This window comes from Sinohyriopsis cumingii, chromosome 11 (assembly GCF_028554795.1).
Source record: "Sinohyriopsis cumingii isolate HCF-2022 chromosome 11, ASM2855479v2, whole genome shotgun sequence".
Classification (NCBI taxonomy): Eukaryota; Metazoa; Mollusca; class Bivalvia; order Unionida; family Unionidae; genus Sinohyriopsis; species Sinohyriopsis cumingii.
Genome location: NC_142971.1, coordinates 18,355,517 through 18,376,329, shown reverse-complemented (window position 1 = coordinate 18,376,329; position 20,813 = coordinate 18,355,517). Strand labels below are relative to the sequence as shown.

The 20,813-nt window shown below is 36.8% G+C and overlaps 1 protein-coding gene across 1 annotated transcript in view; it reads right to left on the bottom strand.

The window, feature by feature from the left end:
* Positions 1-3,022: 3,022 nt before the first annotated feature.
* LOC149787690 (perlucin-like) overlaps positions 3,023-20,813 on the bottom strand; it is a 30,087-nt gene continuing 12,296 nt past the window's right edge. Inside the window, exon 5 of the mRNA XM_089975642.1 lies at positions 3,023-3,123. Coding sequence (XP_089831768.1) covers positions 3,102-3,123 — 22 coding nt within the window. The 3' untranslated portion in view covers positions 3,023-3,101. The remainder of the gene's footprint in view (positions 3,124-20,813) is intronic.

Sequence of the window (20,813 nt, the reverse complement as noted above, 5' to 3'; positions counted from 1 at the left end):
GATCTAAGCACACTGGTAACTAAACTGACTGTTTCCTTATGCTAAAAAATCAGCCTGAATTAGTCTAAAGTACACTATCTTTAGCACCTATTAAAATAGGGAAAATGAATATTACCAAACTAGACAATACCAGCTTCTGAAAGTGCAGTGGATGAATTACTACATATATAAAATGTAAAAAAAGTTATCGGCTCTTTTCTTTACAATTTACCTATGAATACCAGAAAGTGAAAATGACCAGGCAGAGCTAGCAGTTTTTGAAAGATGCATATCTGGAGTAAGGCCCAGCTGTATACTCTATAACCCACATTGCATCCATCAATCTTACACCAAAATAAAGGCAATTAAATGTTCTTTGAACAATATCTAAGATATACGAGGTCTTTTTTAAATAGCCAGTATAACCAGTGAGGAAACCCGGGGAAATTCTTTCTCTTTAAAATTCTAACTGTGCAAAATACGAAACTGTAGAGCGCCACCTTAATTCTAAAGGAAACTGGGGGTGCTTGCACATCTAATATGGCCACCACAACGGCCATCTTGAAAAATTTGCTATGGCTACTCCTCCTGCTTGGATGGTCCTATCGACATGGGGTTGTGACCAAAAGACTTCATATAACGTCTAATTGGTCCTACATGAAAATAGTGTTGATCGTAGTACCAATATGGCTGCCACTGCAACGATCTTGGAAAATTTGTGAATCTCTCGTGAACGGAAAGTTATACTGACGTATGATTTTCACCAAACGACTTCTAGTGCTGTCTTGTTCATTCGAAATACTGCCAATCTGACACCAGCTTTGGCTGTCATAGCGATCATTTTGACAGTCTTGTCATCGCCACTTTTCCTGAATGTATATTCAAACTAATATGGAGATTTTGCCACAAGACTTCTTATGAGTGTTTTGTTGGTTCTAAATGAAAATGGTGCAGATGTGACGGCAGTAAAATGAAAATCTTGTTATCGCTGCTTCTCCTGAATGGAAAGTTATATTAACGTGGGTTTTTCGATGGAAGACTTCTTATGTTGTCAGTTTGGTTCTTAAGGGGGGCACTCTACATATATTATGAACTGAGAAAGTAACAAGTTTACGATGAAGTTGTTTGCATTTGCAGAATGCACAGTGGGGAGAATGTTGGCAGCTCTCTATAATATTTTATGTACTGTGGCTGAAATTTCATTGGATGTTGTGCTGGTGGAAATTGTGCATGATTTAAGCACGCATCCAACCAAAATTTCTGCTCCCAGGTGTTATCGTTAGTAATTTTTAAAAATAGGGAAAACGATTCTTTCCAGACTGATCAATACCAGCTTTTGAAAGTGCGATGAATGAATTACCAAATATATAACATTTTAAAAAATTATCTGCTCTTTTCTCCACAATATACCTTTGATGCCCATGAAGAGAAAATGACCAAGCGGAGATATAAATTCTTTGATAGGTGAACATCTGAAGAAAAGCCAAGGTATATACACTATAACCAAGATTACACCTATCAATGATACAAGAAAAGAAAGAGAATTAACGGTTCGTTTTAACAATACTTAAGACATACAAATTCTGTATAACCAGTGAGAAAAACCAGAGAAATTAAGTTTCTTTAAAAAATCTAACCCTGTCTAATATATGAAACTGTAGAGCGTCACCATAAACAAATATGAAAATGTGTGCAATTAGTTTTTCCATTTTTATATCATCATGTCTGTTATTCATAATAAAAAAGATCCATTAAATATTTTGATGTTATACATGAAAATCAGCTAAGTATGCTCATATTGCTCTTCCTTGCACAGTACGCCTTGTGACAGTATTGTGTGTGTGCAATGATCATAATCATGGGGTAATTAGAAGTCTTAGAACACAGTTATATATATATATATATATATATATATATATATATATATATATATATATATATATATATATATATATATATATATATATATATATATAACGAGCGTATATACTATCCATGTATTTAATTTATGTCAAATACAAATGCAAATACTTGCATTTCTAACGGATTTAAGACTGACTACGTGAAACTGTCTTGACAGGGTGAGTGAACCCTTCATATCCCTGCCCAGTGTTTCCGCTAAAAGGTGTAGTTATGTACATGTTGCGGCTATTCATAATCCTCTTTGCAGATTGATAAGTTGCTTTTTTCCTTATTTCATTTATATTTCCTTTCATATTGATTAAATAAATACTGTTAATTAAAAATAATGGTATAAGGGCAGAAAGTCGAGCACTTTAAACAAAGCACGGATAACTTTCTGAATACTGAACGCGCAGCTATTTAGTCATCGTCATGTATATTGAAACGATTTCGAAAATAGACTTAGCTAAACGAAGAAACAAGTAGATTCTAATTAAAACATCTAAATCTATTTACAGTTGGTCTGAGTCATTAATATGCTTTAATTAACGTTGCTATCGACGATAAGATTGTTTTTATCCTTCACTTCTCTTGCCGGCCAAGTCATGCCAAAGAGTTATAAAAATGATATTAGCAGTTCCGTTGCTTGGTGCTCAGCATTAAGAGGTTAGTGCTACGACTGGTCGGCCTGGTGTCAGGATAATGTGATTGGGTGGGACATGGTGCTACATGTCTGCAACGTCGTACTCCAGTCCAAGACATTACTTTAAACTGCCACACTGCAGACATCGTAGCGATATGACTAAATTGTTAAAGCTACTTTTAAAACCAAAAATCTCTCTCTCTCTCTCTCTCTCTCTCTCTCCGTTGATCGGTGTGTCTGTAAATTTTACCATCGTTGCTTGAACTTGAGTCATCGCTGCAAGACGCAGGCGAAAATCGGCTAAGCATGTTTTGTCATGGATTTTTGCCCGTAACTTGCAGCGACAGTACAGAGAGAGAGAGAGAGAGAGAGAGAGAGAGCACATGGCTTGTTGGTGAAAATTGTATACCATATTTAATTCTTCTAGAAAACCGAGATTATTAATACTGTTTCTCGTTATGAATCTTTTCTGGTACACAAGCAAGTTCTGAATCCTAATGCAGCTTTTCCTTTATTTAATAATGGCTCTCTCACAGCGTACATGAGATCGATGACATGGCAGCTGGGTATATTTCAATCATCCCACGACTTCTGGTGTTCTAAAAGTAAAATAAGATGTTGCGATCATTTAATATCGAGATTATTGCTTAAAAGTAGGTTTCAACTTGTGAAATTGGATTCAGATTTGATTTACAAAGGTTTATAAGAAGAAAAACATGAAACAAGCGTTCGTGAATTTCACGTCTTGAATACGGAGATCTGAGTAGTCTTCTTTAAGGGGGTTTCCTGCCCAAAATCCTATTTTATTTTTTTTGTCGGACAAAAACATGATACCCCCACCATCCTGTTAGTCTAAACAACTACGAAAACAACTTTGTTGAGGCAACAGCGTCTATTTCATAATCGAATACCAACATGAGCACATGGCATTGAATAGTCGCCGTCATCAAACAAAACAGGGTCTGATCCAGAAACACCCCCTTTATAAGAATACTGATATATTTCACACAAAATTGCAAGCAATTTTTTATATCTGATATTTCACACAAAATTGCTAGAGATTTCTCGATATATTTTTAACTTTTCAGCTTTTGCAATCATATAACTCTCATCATCATGACAGAACAAGTACAGATTTATTGATAAGAGAATCAGGTTCAAATATTATGATAAAGTTTCCATGAGAAACTATTGTCTTAACGTAACATTTTTTTATAGCTGTTCATCAACTGTAATTTTTGTGTATTTGTTTTGCGATATTGGATTATAAATATCGTCAGTAGTTTTAACTAGCTCTTTTGTGATCAAAGAGAGTTTATCGAAATATTCAGAAAAATCATTACAAACAAGAGACAGCGTTATCTTGTTTCTATTTTTGAAGTCCATGCTATACTTCTCGTTGTTAAGTATAATCGTCATATGCTTACCCTGGAAGAGAATTCTCTTCATCTTGAACGTGGTATTTTCCATCGTAATATCTTCCATTATATTTCATATTTCACACAAATTTTTTACTATCCTTATTTTTATAAACGAAATCGCTGGCGATTTACTGTAATAACCAATCTAAAAAATCGCAGGCGATTTACTGTAATAACCAATCTAAAAATTCCACCTTGCTAAAATCACTATTATCAGACATTGTATATCCCAACGCAAATGTATTAATTCCATCAGAGTAGTATCATTTATCATCAAAATGTCAAAGACCAGATTGTATTATAACATTCGTCTCAATTTTATGACAATTTGATTTTATTGCCATCATTTCAACACGACCACTATAACCGTCTAACGCCGACTTATAATTATCAAATCCATTACCTAACCGACCACATTTCTTTTTATTCCCTTAGCTCGTTTCTTAGCCTTATTATCAGCTAGTTTTAGACAGTACATTTTATTACGCAATCCGATGAAGTCCGATATAATTTTCATTGAAACGCCATCTTTAAACTTTCCTATTACATTTTTTTATTGTCATCGCAGTGTATCCGGTGTCTTTAGGATAATCAGAAAAATTAAGATCCCTGTGTTCATAAAAATCTTTGTAAATATCATCAGATTTTATCTTGTACATCAACGAGTCAGTATCTGTAAATAGCAACTTTGCACCAGGCCACTCAACCTTAACAAAATTGTAATGAAAGTCGTACATTAACCATTTTGATATCTCATGTACTGCCATACCAACAAAAACTGGTTTATTCAAGTTCAAGTTTGTTTTTCTGTTAGGTATAGCGACACGATTTTCATTAAAATTTTCATGCTAACAAACTTATCAGATGTTACAAGTTTATTACGACGTTCAGCGTTATTGACGATCTCAATATTGACTCTCTTTCCAATGGTTTCCATGGTCTTTCCGAAGACGCTATTGTTCATGAGCTTGAAAAAGTTTTTCTCAAATTCTGTTGTTGCTTCTGCTCTTCGTCTAGTATTAGAGTCTATATAATCTTTCACAGAACACAGTTGATTCAATTTTAACATACGATGAACTTTTCTTAGTACCTTACAATGATCAAGTGCCTGTTTCAGATTTTTATACTGTAAAATATATCTCCGTTTGTCAAGAAGATTTGGTACTAGTTTTTGAACAACAGATTTACCACTAGTGCTAGAAGAATAATTACGTTGTTGCCTTGGTAACAAAATGTAATTGACAAGCATTGACTCAGGACAAAACGGATAATCGTCATAAAGATCAAAGGGATAGTCAAGATAAACATCAACAAAATAGCTGATATTATCATGTACAGTTTTATCGGTTTCTTTGAAAACCTGATCCGGACTTATCCAATGAAATCCGCTATATCGCATTGCCTCAGACATTGCATAGCCATAGAGGTTATTGACGTACAAATAAACTATGAAAACCGACGGCAATGTATTATCATAGTTACTCATGTAGTTGTTATTATCTTTATATTTGTTTGTTATGAAGCTTATTCCTCCTCTGATTCCACGTTCTATGAAACAAAAAATGTCAGGATCTGTCAGCAACTCCAGTTTTATTTTGCTGTTCTTAAGTAATGCATATCAACTTAGTCCCGGTGCTGAATAGTACCTTGCTGGGTCGAGTCCGAGGTTATCAGCGCTGACATATCTGAAATTTTCAAATATATACGCGAGCAACAACCCATCTGTGATCACGTACAGGTCATGTTAATCACCGAAGGAGTTACAATCAAATTCATTCCAAATTTGCTGAGCGTAAGCATAGTCGTCATCGCTGATACCTTCAAGATTTAATCGAGAATAAAAACTTTCCCTGTTAGGTAAACTTGTTTCATTAAATCTATCCAGGTCGTCAAGATATTCATATGGAAAGATACCTTTTCTTGAAAGTAAATTTGCTTTGTCATCGAAATGATCAGTCAAATTATCAAACTTTCCACATCCTTTGACAAGTTCGTCTAACGATGCCGCCATAAACTGAAGACTAATCAATAAATCTCAAATTGCCGAGTGTCACAGACATAAACTTTTCCGTATTGTTTAGAATGCATTTTATTTTATCGTTGTTATTAATTTTTAGGCGGTTACTTATATCTTTTTAACCGAACGCTTTTTCGATAATATGAGAATCGTATGCAAGGAAATTATGTGCGACAACAGGAATGAAATCTGTTGAGGTATATTTAAGACTGCATTTGTCACGAGCAGGACCGCGATACTTGCCTGTAATAAGACAGTGATCTTTTACTCGATCTTGAGTCGTAAACGCCTGCTCGCAAATATGACATATTTTTGAGGAAGCAAATTATGTTACTTGTTTATTGTAAGCGGTTTCATTTTTGTTATCCTGCTGAGTTACATCATCATGGCATCAACCTCGCTAATGAGATGTTTCAACAACCACACAGCAGGATTTTCTCCACGATAAAGTTTAACAAGTTTTGATAAACTTTCATCAATAACACATTCAACTTTGTATGCGATCTCACATGGAACATGTTCTTTCACTTTTCTTGTAGAAAATTTATCCGGATTATTTTCTAATCCTAGAACTGGAGGTAGAATCGACTCAAAATCGCAGTAGATTATAAAAGGAACTTCATCTTATGTCTGTGATTCGTTAACTGCAATATGTTTTCATCTATACCTGGCATAGATATTCGTTGTACGTTAGAACAATATTCTAGGTGACGATCTAATATCAGCTGAGACTTACATCCGTGGAGACACTTGAAACAAAAATGTTTCTTTTCGTTGTGCTTGTTATACTGCCCACCAACCAACCCGTTAAAGTGTTTGATCGAGACCTAATGGATTTTATAGAACAGCAAGTTTACTGTTGCTTGTTTGGATTTCGCGAGATCTGATGTGGCTCGATCGCTGATATATCTTGGATAAATCTTGTGTGTATCATCATCTACTCCAAACACACTAATACCACGTGGTAAAAATAAAATGTTTTGTTTCTCATATTTTGGAATTTGATACTCGGAAATGGAAAATACAATTCCGGAAAAGTTTAGATTGTTAGAATGACAAATGTAATTTGATACTCTGTCGGTGTGCTTATCTGCTGCGAATAACACTGATAATAACTCCCACTGTAAACGGTTGTTATCGTTTTTCTCGACATTGATACAATATTCTGTGCTTTTAAGTTTAGCTGCCAGATCGACATATGAGCTTCCTAGCAATGGATTATATTTCATAGCATGAAACGAAATTTATGCTATTTTATTGAATCTCCAATCCGATCCAGATGTTGTGCATTCATTAATCTTTTTCTGTATCTCCTGAAATATATTATTTGACAATGACATCAAATTTGTTCCAATCAAAACTCTATGGGATAGCGATGTAAGCTCGGCAAGATCTTTGAAGTGCTGTTGTTGTTGCTAATCGACTAGCCGATCCGATGAAATACTCATCTATGAAAAAGGAACATGAAATTGCACAATGATTTTTAGACCCTTATGCATTGTAAGCTCGGATTTTGCTGTTGGTTGAAGTAGATGAAATAAATTTGCGGCTGAGAAATATGTTTGTAAAAGCTGATAATCAAATATCCAACTGTTATCGATTCCAGCAAATGCTGTTGCAATTTTTGGGAGCTGATAATTTGTCACGAACAAACTTCGTTTTGCGATATCTGCAAGATTCAACATCATAAGTGTTTTATATTCTCTAATAGCACGATATGAAATTGTTAATTAGAGATTTGAAAAACACAGCAGTATAAGTGGCAAATTTATACATACGACCTACCATTGTAAACGATCATGCAAGATGCCAGGAAATATTTTGGTGTCATCCAAAATATAATTTGTTTGCCGGCAATGAACTTGGTGTTGTTATAAATCTCAAAACGAAAAATGCGATCGGAGTATTAACATCGGAGAGTTACAGGATAACAGTAAATGCGGAAGAAGATAATGAATATACTAAAATGTTCTTACATGACTTTATCTGGACATTGTTCAATGACGATATTCCTACTGGAATGCAAGTTTATCATCTCAATGATAAGTCACCGACAACATTATTTCCAATTTGTCTTTGAAAAGGAGTTCGCGATAACAAATATCACGATAACAAATATCATGACGCATCGCAATTGAATCAACATGGTTGTAAGGTTCTTGTCCTTTTCATCGAGTTGCTGATCAAGTGGATTCCACGGTCCGGTATATTTGTGTCCTAGCGATGTCCGGCCCCACCCCCGCCCCTTGGTTCTGGCAATTTGTCAATAATTTTATGTATATCTAATCCTGATCCGATGAGATCTCTATGACTGCAACACTAGCAATAAACAACTATCTTATTTTGTTCCAGGCACAGATCTTTGTACACATCTTCGCAATTAATTTCATTTATTTTTAGTCGCTGCAAAAATAAATCTATCGTCGGATGTTATAGTCGGAGTGCTAGCACTGTGGTTTTGCATTGCACAACCACTAGTGATTGTATCACGGGATTTATCTTGTTTAAGGAACATACTTTCTGTTGCCATAGACATCACATATACTTTTCAGCATTTTTTCTGTTATTAGTGGTTGCTTCTCTTGTTTCTTTGATTTATTGGTTTTTGGTTCTGCATTTGAGACAGTATGACATCTTTAAGTTTATCATCAATTTAAAAATTATTTAACTCGGACGATTTCATTTTCTTGTTCCCGGTAGCATCAGTCCTCGGCCACGACTTCCACGAGTCAGTCTTCGCATTGGGTATACCTGCATTGGACGTGCATGCGCTCCACGTCATATCCCTAACAGGTTTGGTAATAAACTTCCAGCTATTTCTGCTAGCAGCGGGCCGATGAACCCGCCACTGACCGCGTTCCGGTTCGTTCATTTTGGATCTTCTTTTTTTGTCGTAGGAGTTTTTCGCACTCGTGTTGTCGGCATTGTTATAATTATCGATCAGTGTAACAAAATAACCGGGTGGGATTTCGGATTTACAATAGAACACTTTTGATGGTGATACAAGTACAATGTTTAATAACGAACGGCTTGAATGAGCAATTAATTATGATTAATATGTGCGTGTATATGATCTAAATATTGGATCAATTAACATAAAACGCACGGACTTAATAACGAAAATACAAATAAATGACGTTACACAGTACAGGGACAAGGGGTGAATGATTCACAGTGATTTCGAAACTAAAATATTGATGTGTTTTACTGAAATAGTAAAACAAATGTAGTATTTTACTCATATAATATAGTGTATTCACTCAGATAGTGAAATTATGTAAACAAAAGGGACAGATATACAAATTATCTTTACAGTTCCAAAACCACACTGGGTTTTACAAACCCCAAAAATTAGCCCACGGCTAAAAGATTATATGTATGGAGTTATACACTCCGTCACCAGCACACTCTGCTACCAGTCACACTGGCCAATCAAACCGTCAATATTCCAGGTTGGTAAATCAAGCAATCAGCGCCCACCAATCTGGGTCAGCAACGCCCGATCACGTGCTACTCGACCAGCAACACTGTTTGTTCAGCTCTAAGGCTGCTATGGTTCAGCTTCACAGCTGCTATGGTCGACGTCTGTGGTTAGCTCTTCAGCTGGTACCACGTCGACTCCGATCACTCCGATAACTCGGATCGCTCCGGTCGCTCGAGTCACTCTGGTCACTCGTGTCAGTCCGACCACTCCGATCACTCTGGTCATTCGATGATCACTCGGGTCAGCTCCACAGCTGATCACTCCGGTGACTCGGGTCAGTCCGACCACTCCGATCACTCTGGTCAGCTGAAAATACCTCTAACATCGTGTACTATGCTTGACACGGGCATATACGATTAAACGTAATAATGTTATATACGGTAAGTTATACAGATTACATTATCAGCACAATAATTACAAAACAACAAACAGGTTCAGAAGTAAACCTAACCGTGCCCGACAAGAATCATACGGTACTGAACGTTTCTTAAAAATGCACTTTTATATTGCTAATATAAATCCCTTGCTAGGTCACAAACCAGAATAGAAAATATTTGCATTACACTACGTAAACCGAAGGTACATACCATACATGCAAAAATAAACGTGGTAGTACAGTAGTTCTAACTTATACAAAGAAATTAATAATTCACATACCTCTACAGCTGAAGATGTACAAGTCCTTAAAGTAGACAGCTCACTGACAAGACGTTCCGTAATGTGAAGATTTAATCTTACTCTGAGGCATTTATACGCAGACGAAGTCGTCATACATTGTCTGTGCGCTGGAAGCATTCGGTTTTTCCCATTGAAAGCGCTTCGCACGTGCGGCGTAGGATGAACCGAACTCATTATTTCGAAATATTGTACAATATACATAAATCGCCATCGGGTATCGTTGCACACAAAAGCGAAACCCGAGTACATGTATTTAATAAATAAAAGGATCTATACAATTCCGTGAAAATCAGATAAAATTAAGATTGCTCTGCGATCCGTTTACATCAACTGTTTCATTCCGTCATCGGTAACTCCGTCTCCGGATACAGCTCCTAATACTGCACCTGACTTTGCAGCTAATCCTAAAGTACCTAGCACAGGTAATATCTTTGGCAATAGTATTCGTGCTAAAGTAGCTATCGTTGTTCCGATTGATCCGGCAAGTATCGCATTGGATCTAGCAAGTGCTGTTATTTGTGCCACTGACAGATCAAGTATAAATGGCTTACCTTTTAACAATTTGGATATCTGACCTTGTGTTAGAAGTAATTTTGTTGGAACGGTGAGGAATTTTGAAATCTATGTTTAATGAAAACGCTTTTTGTTTAGCTATAGATCATATTAGTTTTCGTATTTGTCCTTGTGACAAATCAATATCGTGCAAAATATATTTCATTATTGATTTTTTCACATAAAATATATGTTAACACTACACCTGTACAGTCATCCTCCCCCGTGCGGCGTCAAGTGTTATGGATCTCTCAGATGTTACAAGAGCATAAGCGTAATATACGTTATCTGGACCAGCGGCAGCTAATCCTAACGTCCCTGTTACTTCGATGTCAGCTGGTGATCAAATAGCTCGTTCGCTGTGCTTACTAACATCAAAATGATATATCTGGTAAAAAGACTGAAACTCTTCGACAGATATTTGAGATCCAGTATGAGCGTCCTGATATTTTTGCATCGTGTCCACCAGATACATATAAGCTCGAGATACGTTTCTATTAGCGTTATTTCCGAAACTGCATTCGATCGTTCGTTCAGGATATTGCTTAGAGTTTATTCTAACAGATATTCGTCTTACGTCAGCGTTATCAAAAAAAGAATTGTTGTGTTGTTGATTATTACGTTTATTTTGTCAATAAAAACACGATAAATATATGACGCGGTAATTACTCGCTCGGTGCTGTTGTTATCCGCCATGTGTTATCAGTTGTATTTGGTACAGCTATTAGATAACCATTATCCCGTTCAACATATATCTTTCTGCTGTACGCGGCTAACATTGTCTCAAGTTCTATTGGTTTTAAGATGGATATGACATTCCGAGGAATCCATAACGCCAATCGTAAAATCACAAACTGGCAATCAGCAATACCGTCAGCTCTCATAATACAGTCGTTATTATCAGCTCTTTCAAGTATAAGAGTGTGTTTTATACCACGATAAACTTTATTTTATCCCTGCAAAAATGAAATATTGTGCTTAACGGAAGCATCATTGCAATTTGACGTGACTGAGCTTTGTAATTTCGTCGTTTAACAAAACCAGCGTTGTATTCTCGAAGATTGATCACAGGAATAATACTCTGAGCTTTTGCTAACAATACAGCTGTATCAGCTGCAGAAGCTGGTGAATAAATTCCAATTGCATTACAAAGAGCTATCAGAGCATTTCTCACATTAGTTATTGCATTATCAACTGCTGCAGCCGTTCCATATTGATTATAAAGCCTCAATAAAAAATAGTTTATGTTAGTGCGAGTTCCAACATTGTTAGCGCCAGCAACTGGTGATTCACTAATTTGAACTAGATCTAGATCAGCAGTATTTCCTAATGAAGTATCTTTGATCCATAGCATATTTGTTGCAGTAGATCTCGAGTAATCATCGCTGAACGACACAAATGGTTAGAATAGTACTTGCTATCGGCAAGTGCATAGACATATCTTCGACTGTTTGATTGGCAAGTTGATATCTGGTGCTTTTGAAAAAGCTTCAGCCGATGTTCACTAATGTAATATTTGCACCAACCACTATATCACCATCCGCAGCTGCTCTTATACTACCTCGTACTTCAGGTGCGGCTTTGTGCGGCAGCAAAAAACACATCTTCGTCTCTCTTATTAAATGTTATGTTACCGGCCTTGTTAGGCTCAGTAGAGTTTTAGTCGAGATATTCATTGCAAAGTCGTGTTCGGTTATCTCGTCGCCAAGGTTAAGATAATTTTTAATAGACAATTTTATTGTAATCGTCAGACAAAATCGTAATTATTTTACAATCACCTAAAACGCTGCAGTATTTTGCTCGTGTTATTAAATTTCTAACAATCTCTTCTCCAGCCGGAGACAACAATTTTTTTGTCGTTGTTATCATCGCACGTGCTGTTTCTGATGATGGAGCTATTTCAGAAATAATCTGTTTTATATCCAAACCACTTGGCATTCCAACTTTAATTTTATCAGCGATCTTTTGTCCGACAGCTGTTCCTGCTACAGATGCGGCTCCTGTTGCAAAAGTTTTTGACGCATCTAACGCGATAGGTGTTACTTTGTGAGCTATTCCAGGTATATTTTCGATTTTTTTTCGAGAGGATATTCCGAAAAGAACACCTACTATTTTTAGTGATTAGTGTTTTGTTGTTTCATCATGTTATACAAAATGTCTGATAGAATTGGCTTTGTTCAGCTAATGACGCGCAGATGTAAATGGTAAGTCACAATTTCGTTGTCAAGATCAATCTGGCGACCTGATTGATTGGAAAGTATCAGCGTGATATATGATGTTTGATTTTCGATACTTATAGGATGCATATTATCTGTCTCGGATTTATTAACGAACTAGGTGCAACAGCAGGGCTAAATGAATAAATCGTTTGTCCTTGGCTACTCCGTGCTGTGTATGACCCAGTTGCAATAGAACAGTTTATCAGGATTCTATTGACATCTGTGATGTTGACGGCTGACTCGCTGTCATATGATACTGTCGCAGCTGTTTCCGATCCGTATTGTTGTTTATCAAATCCTAACAATGATCTGATTATGTATTGACTACTAAGATCGATAAACAACTTTTTTTATTAGTGTTATTCTTGCTCCTAACGTGTTGTGTAGTTCAGCATGATCTCCAAATTATCAGATGATATATCACTACTGCGAGAAGTTATAAGATATTTTATTGTTTTGCTGATATCTGTGACGTCATATGCGCCTTGTGTTATCTTAACAGATTTCCACTTGATGACGCCATTAGTTTTCAACCCGAACTTAAAATCATCGTTGACGTTAAGTTTAAGTATTTGCCATAGAGTACCAAACAATAACTGATACTAATCCGATCTCATATTACTTTGGGGACCTAGGATCAAGTTCAATAACAGGATTATAGAACACGGTTGAATGTTGTCTGAGATGAGTGAAGTAACAGTGTCGAAGACATTTTTATTTATTGTTCACATATGAAACTAAGACAGTTCTGAATTAGCGAATCAGATCGCTGTGTAAACACATACTACTCGTCAGTTGTTAAAGATCCGTTCGATCTCAGATGATCAAGTATTTCAACTATTTCATTGTCAATTTCTGTGCTAGTGTTTCCAACTTCCTGCGACGATATAAGCAGCATCAGTCGATCAATAATATCGGCTGCCGAGTTAAAGATTTTTAATCCTTCACCGTATTTTTCTTCCATAGCATCATATTCAGAATTTGATTTGTCTGATTCATATGATTTCTTGACTTCGAGGTAGACCTATTTGAGATAAGCATCAGATGAATATAACATTTTTTTTTCCTTTTCTCAAATATTTTTCACTTAAAAAAAACTTCAACTAAAACTATACCAAACGATTTTTCTAGCGGTCTACCGCTTTTGGGTTTATATTTTTTACGGTTTGATATATATTATTTACTATATTTCTATTCATACGATCTTTGGCAAGATTAACAACATCCTCATAAACATTTTCATTTCAGTAAAATTAACAAGTTTTTCATCATCGCTAGTCAAATCATAACATTTTTCTAATTCATCAATGTAAGGTTCAAGTTCTGAGATAGCATTTTCGTATTCATATTCGTTGAGTTTTAGCTTTTTTGTCATGAAACTGAATACCCCCCACTAACATAAATAATTCACATGCGGTAAACTATGCACAACTTAACTTGGTAGATAATTCTAAGTTGTCATTATCTGATGGGAAGATGGCTGGAAATTTAGATATGGGTGAGAAATTAACATTGAATACTCAAGTTGATAACGCAACTTTGACCAATAACGATTCTGAAACAAATGTAAAGTTTGTCAAGGACAACTTTTTAATAAAATCCGGCGATACGATGACTCTAGTGTTAGATGAGGGATCGAATAAGATAACAACGTCATATAACGCAACTGCTGGATATGATATTACAAATATATCTTATGTTGAGCTGAGATCAATTACTGCAACAAACTCTGCTATTAATGTATCATGTCGAGCTGCTGATGCACCTTACGTTAAGCAAATCAGTTGTACAATAACAACGGCCTATAATCCAATCCCCCATTTTATCTAACAAATACATTGTATGTTGAGGATGAGATAAGTTCAGCATCATGGAGTACAATTAATTCTAATTAGCAGATGCTAATTAACTTTAAAAAATCCGATGGTATGGTAACAGGTGCGAACGATATGGATGATAATAGGACAACTTCTACGTACGTGTATGTATCTACATCCGATCTTACCAATAAACAGTACGTGGATAGTGTCACCAAAATCGCAAGTGATTGGTGGTAGTACAAAACGAGCTAAAAATAGTGTCGGTCATATCCCACATCTTGTTGACCCTGTTAATAATCGTTATGGTTTTATTGCAACGGCATCAATTTGTTATTCAGAAAATAAGATATATGCTTGCTTTTAACAGCCCTATATCTAGCGGGTTAGAGTGGATCACAGACGGAGAAATATTATATTTTTGGATTAAAATACAGTGTCCAGCTGCCGTTACGTAGCAATATGGAAATTTCAATTATGAGGCCAAATAAATGCTAATATCGGATACATTTATGATTGGAAATTAGAAGGATCTAACGATAATGCTTTATTGTATGATCTGTATAGGGGATTTGTTGGTTTTGTTACTTTTCATGATCATATTATTACTACTTCTAAGCAATTAACACTTCGTCCTGAATTTACTACAAACAAATACTCGCATTTCCGGATTTATGTTTTCAGAGCAGTAGGTCCTTTCCCAGGTTTGTCGATGTTTAAGATATATACACTCGATGACCTAGTATAGGTCTGGCGTACTAGCACGGTGTGATTTCAGTGTGATTGTAACCTATCTTGTCTACTGATCCTCCATCAATCAGGGATGCAAATAAGTTTTATAATTTTTACTAAACCCGAAAACGGATACTATCTGCAACTAGATATGTCATGATTACCGGCAGGCAATTATTTCAAACTTCGTTTTCTCCAAGTCAATTTTAACGGAGTCTTTTTATGCGTCATTCATTTGCTAGTTATTGATCACAATATGGCACAGACAAAATAGATTTATTTGTGTGGTGTGCAAAAGAACCCGCATTTACATAAAAAGTAAAGTAGATTCATTTGTTTGCTTCCCTACGATGAACAAAGATCCGAAATAGTTTTGTCTGACACAAAATCCTTTGCAACGACATGGTGGCATCATCTGTTTGGAATGAGCAAGGCATTTATCAAACCTAATTCGTCACATAAGATTATAAAATAGCGTACACGGATACGCTGATAGCGTCCAGAATATTACTTACAAAATGGCATTTACAGATACCCTGATTGCGTCCGGCATACTACTTATTCAGCATATATCTCGCCATTTCATCTTTTGAACTCATTATGACCTCTCCTGATATGAAAAGATTTTCTTACCCGAAAAAGAGTAATTTCGATGGATATTGAACCAAAATCTACATTTGTTTAACCGTAAATCGAAAAAAATGAAGACTACCTTTTTGGTCTAAACGAGTAAATTCGGTTTCTCAACACCAGACCACTTTAAATCGTACATTTAGCACGAATTTCATACCATAACCTACTGATTTTTAAAGCTAAAGTGTTTTTCATCATAAAGTTTGACTACTCTTTAAAACTATATAAACAATCCCTTTAATGTCATGCTTATTAGAGTAACCTAAAACCTATACTTGCACGTTGATAGTGTTAAATTTAAACAACATAAATAAAATCAGTATGTATGTAGTTCGTCCGTAAAGTCGATGAGGACCACTTTAGACATCCAGTGTTTAATCGGGAACAAATGGTCTGTGGGTGCGTTGGTGGCTGATGAGGCTGGTGTGCACCCTGAATGTTCTGTGGCATTGTGGACATGGGATGGTAGCAACGCTGATCGTGGGGTGAATGGCTCGGGATTTCCTGGCCTGCCTCCGTTGTTCTTCCGAGGCTGTCCTGTTTTCTTCACAACCGGCAGCACCTTTAGTGATGCAAGAGCGCCACACAACCCTGTCCTGGGCAGTCTGCTCCCACGTGTCGTAGCTAATACTAAAGATCTTTAATGACGTATACAGGGTATCCTTGTATCATTATCTCTGGCCTCCTTTGTTGCGTTTTCCTTGTTCAAGCTCGCCATAAATTAGTTTGCTTTGGAAGCCGGTTGTCTGGCATGCGAGCTACATGGTCTGCCCATCGCAACTGTGATTGCATCAAGATGTTGTAGATACTGGGAAGGCTTGCTTGTGCAAGGACCTCAGTATCCGAGATCCTGTCTTGCCAGTTGATGTTTAGGAGTCTTCTGAGGCAGGTAGTGTGGAAGTGGTTCAACTTCTTTGCATGGCGATGGTACACTGTCCAGGTTTCACAGGCGTATACTAACATAGGGAGTACTATAGCTCTGTACATCTTCAACTTTGTCTGAAGACTAATGCCTCTTATGTTCCATACCTTGGCGTGTAGTTTGCAATCCTGGCATTAACTTCGTTATCTATTACGACATTCTTGGATAGAGTGCTGCCAAGATAGGTGAACCTGTTCACTGCGCTCAGTTTGTAGCCGTTGACTGTGATATTTGGCTCAGCATACAGTTTTCCTGGGGCTGGCTGATACATAATTTCAGTCTTCTTTGTGTTGATCGTAAGGCCGAAATTTGTGCAAGCATCAGGGAACTTGTTGACGCTGCTTTGCATGTCAGCTTCAGAGCTAGCGTTGAAGGCGCAGTCATCAGCAAATAGAAAGTCTCTGATGATGTATGTTGTGACCTTCGTTTTTGCTTGGGGCCTCTTGAGGTTTAACAGTGTGCCATCAATTCGGTATCTGATGCTGATTCCCACGTCACTATATCTGAAGGCACCAGTGAGCATAGCTGAGAATATGAGATTGAAAATTTTTGGCGCCAGTACACAGCCCTGCTTCACTCCTTTCGAGACAGGGAAGGGATCTGATGTCTCACCATTGTTCCGGACTCTAGCTTCCATACCATCGTTGAATTGCTGCACCATAGTGATAAATTTCCTTGGGCATCCGTACTTGGCCATGATCTTCCACAGGCTCTCTCTGTTAATAGTGTCGAAGGCCTTTGGTCAGGTCGACATAGGTAGAGAAAAGGTCAGTATTCTGCTCTTGATTTTTTTTCTTGCAACTGCCTAGCAACGAACACTATGTCGATGGTTCCACACTACTTTCAGAATCGATACTGGCTTTCTGGTAGGAATCCATGGTCAAGGTGTGATGTGAGACGGTTGAGGAGAATCCTGGTAAGTATCTTGCCTGCGATGGAGAGCAAAGAGATACCTCGGTAGTTGTCACAAGCCTGAAGATTTCCTTTGCGCTTATACAGGTGTATACTAGTAGCATCCTTGAATTCCTGTGGGATCGTCTCTTTTTGCCACATGAGATGAAACAACTTATAGAACTTTTCAGTCTGAGCTGCACCGCCCTTCTTGTATATCTATGCTGAGATTGAGTCTGAGCCAGGAGCCTTGCCACTAGAGAGCAGATGTATTGCTTTCTGGGTCTCTAACATGGTTGGTGGGCCATCCAGTGATTCATTGACTGGTACTTGGGGCAGCCGATCGGTGGCTCATCACTGATGGATGTTGGGCGGTTCGGGACACAATTGAAGTGTCCAACCCATCTTTTGAGGATCATCTCTTTGTCTGTGATCAGTGTGTTCCCATCCGCACTGAGGAGAGGGGATGATGCTGATGATGATGGGCCATGGATGTCATTCAGCGCATCATAAAACCTCTTCGTATCCTGCTTGACAGCGTGGCTTTGGATCTTATCAGCTTTGTTACTCAGCCAGGTGTCCTGCATCTGCCGATGTTTCTGTTGAACAGTCCTGCTGATGTTATTGAAGGCCTCTTTCTTTGAAATGGAATTTGGATAATTTAGTTATGCTTTGTGGAGCCTATGTTTTTCAACCAACATCTGCCTGATGTTTTCGCAGTTATCATCAAACCTTTCTTGTGCTTTCTGGGGGAAGGCCGTACGATCTCTTTGACTGTGTTGTAGACTAGCTCTCGAAAGGTCGCATAGGCTACCTGCACATTCTGGGCGTCCAGTTTGATGGACTGAAAACTTAATATGTACTGATGCTCGTCGAACCCACCTTTGTACTGGAAATGTTTTTTTTTTTAATATTAACCATCAGATCTTGATTCTGATACTTCTTTTTGATATTTTTTTATAAAGACTATCAGTAAAGCATTTTAATTTAATAGGTTGTATGCACCGAGTAATTGAAAATCAATAATTGGGATATTAATCATTAGCTTTTTATATCTCCCTTTATACTTTTATTTTTGTAAACGCGCATTAATTCGAATATGTTTATGCGGGCAATGGGGTGCACAGTCGACTTTGATTACACATGTTATACGCATTAGAAAATAGAATTATAAAATCATTTTATGCTACTACTGTATTATCACATTAATCGATGGGTGTCATATGAAAATAACACTAAGTAGTTAATATATTTTATACCGATATCTTTAAACTTTCATCAGTTCTAATTTGGAAAAAGTTCTATGTTAGGAAACGGTACGATGAAGCACACAGCTCTAACGAAGTGAGGAGATTTCTAAATCATGATATTGTTGGAAATGTATATTTTATATCCTTGAAATATATCAAGTGTTGTTATTACTGGTACAATTATACGCTACATGAAAATCTTGTGGAATAGCGTGTAGACTGATGAATGAACCACTCTAATTGGTAAGTGCAGGAAGTTTTATTTGTTTAGTACGTTTGATTGAAATGGGGTTGGTTGGGGGTGTTTGACAAAGTTTGAAGAACGCAGGTCTGACAACACATCTGGTTGTTGCCGGCTTTGCAGGTTTTCTTGAGAGAGTCTGGATTTTTGTAGCCAGTGATGTGTATCGCATGTGTATCTGGAAGAGTGTTTCTTGTTACAGTTCGTTCCATATCGCATCGCAAATTTTATCCTATTTGTAACTCAGTAAATTTTCAGGTCATCATCATTAAATCTAGCTAAAAGTACCTAATTCGTTTCACACGCAGCATTTAAAGCTAATTACATAATTTTAGCTGCATTTAATGACGCTGACCTGAAAATTTATAGGATAAAATTAGCAATGCATTTTGCAGTTTCTAGCATATTACCAAATAACTCAACTTCGTGTGCGTGTGTCTGCCTTCTCAAAATGTATTTTTTTAATGGTGTGTTATCTAAGTTGGAGAAACCTTATGTTGTTATATGACTAAATTTGTTTTTGTTATATATCTGTTGTTGCTGCAATTTGATTTTATAACAACTCCCTCAGAACCAGCAGAAGAAAGCTGGGTTTTCTTCATTTTTTAAAATTAGTTCCTATAGCATGGACTGAGACGACCGGACTGGGACAACTAGACTGAGATAAGAAAAGTAAGGTTGGCAAAATAGCTAGATTTCTCTGTCGCATGGGTGAGAAACAGTTATATAGTGGTCACTGGTGTAGCTCAAAAACTCATTCTCACTCGATTTCTTTAAAGTAATCACGTGCTATTATTATACGGAAGACTGGACACCAGTCTGTGGATGAACAAAAAAATAGAGGATATATCGGTTTGGCTGGCCAGAATTGGTTGATAATAAAAGTAACATTTTAGTAAAAGAATCTTTTGAGAGCTTATCCTAGTTGTAACTTAAAAACAGAGATAATATTTTATTGACGGAATTTCAGTCATTTTACAGCCCTGAATTTGGAAACTTATTACTGAATTAGCACCCCGACTCTTTGGTGCGGAATTGAAAACGTATATTTCAAACACATGTAGATCCAGAAAATGCCGTGGCTCATGATATTCTGTACACAGAAGCTATCATCATGACTTGTATATGTCTACACTGATAAATATAGGTTTGATCATGATCATTCTGAAATTTGAAGTTATTGAAATGCTAATATCATTGTGTTGGCTGAATGAGTACCGGAAATCCTAATAAGTAACTGCAACATTTTCCAACGGTTTATAGGAAGTTGGCCTTCGCTACTTGGTCACGTGATTGAAGCCAGTGCACAAGCAAATATTAATGAAGTTATTCTCCGCCGGCTAAGATACAGTTGGTATGGGCTTGAAACACCCATTGGAAGTAAAGAATAACGAGGTGATTTTTTTAAAATCAGGATAGTACGAAAGCATAA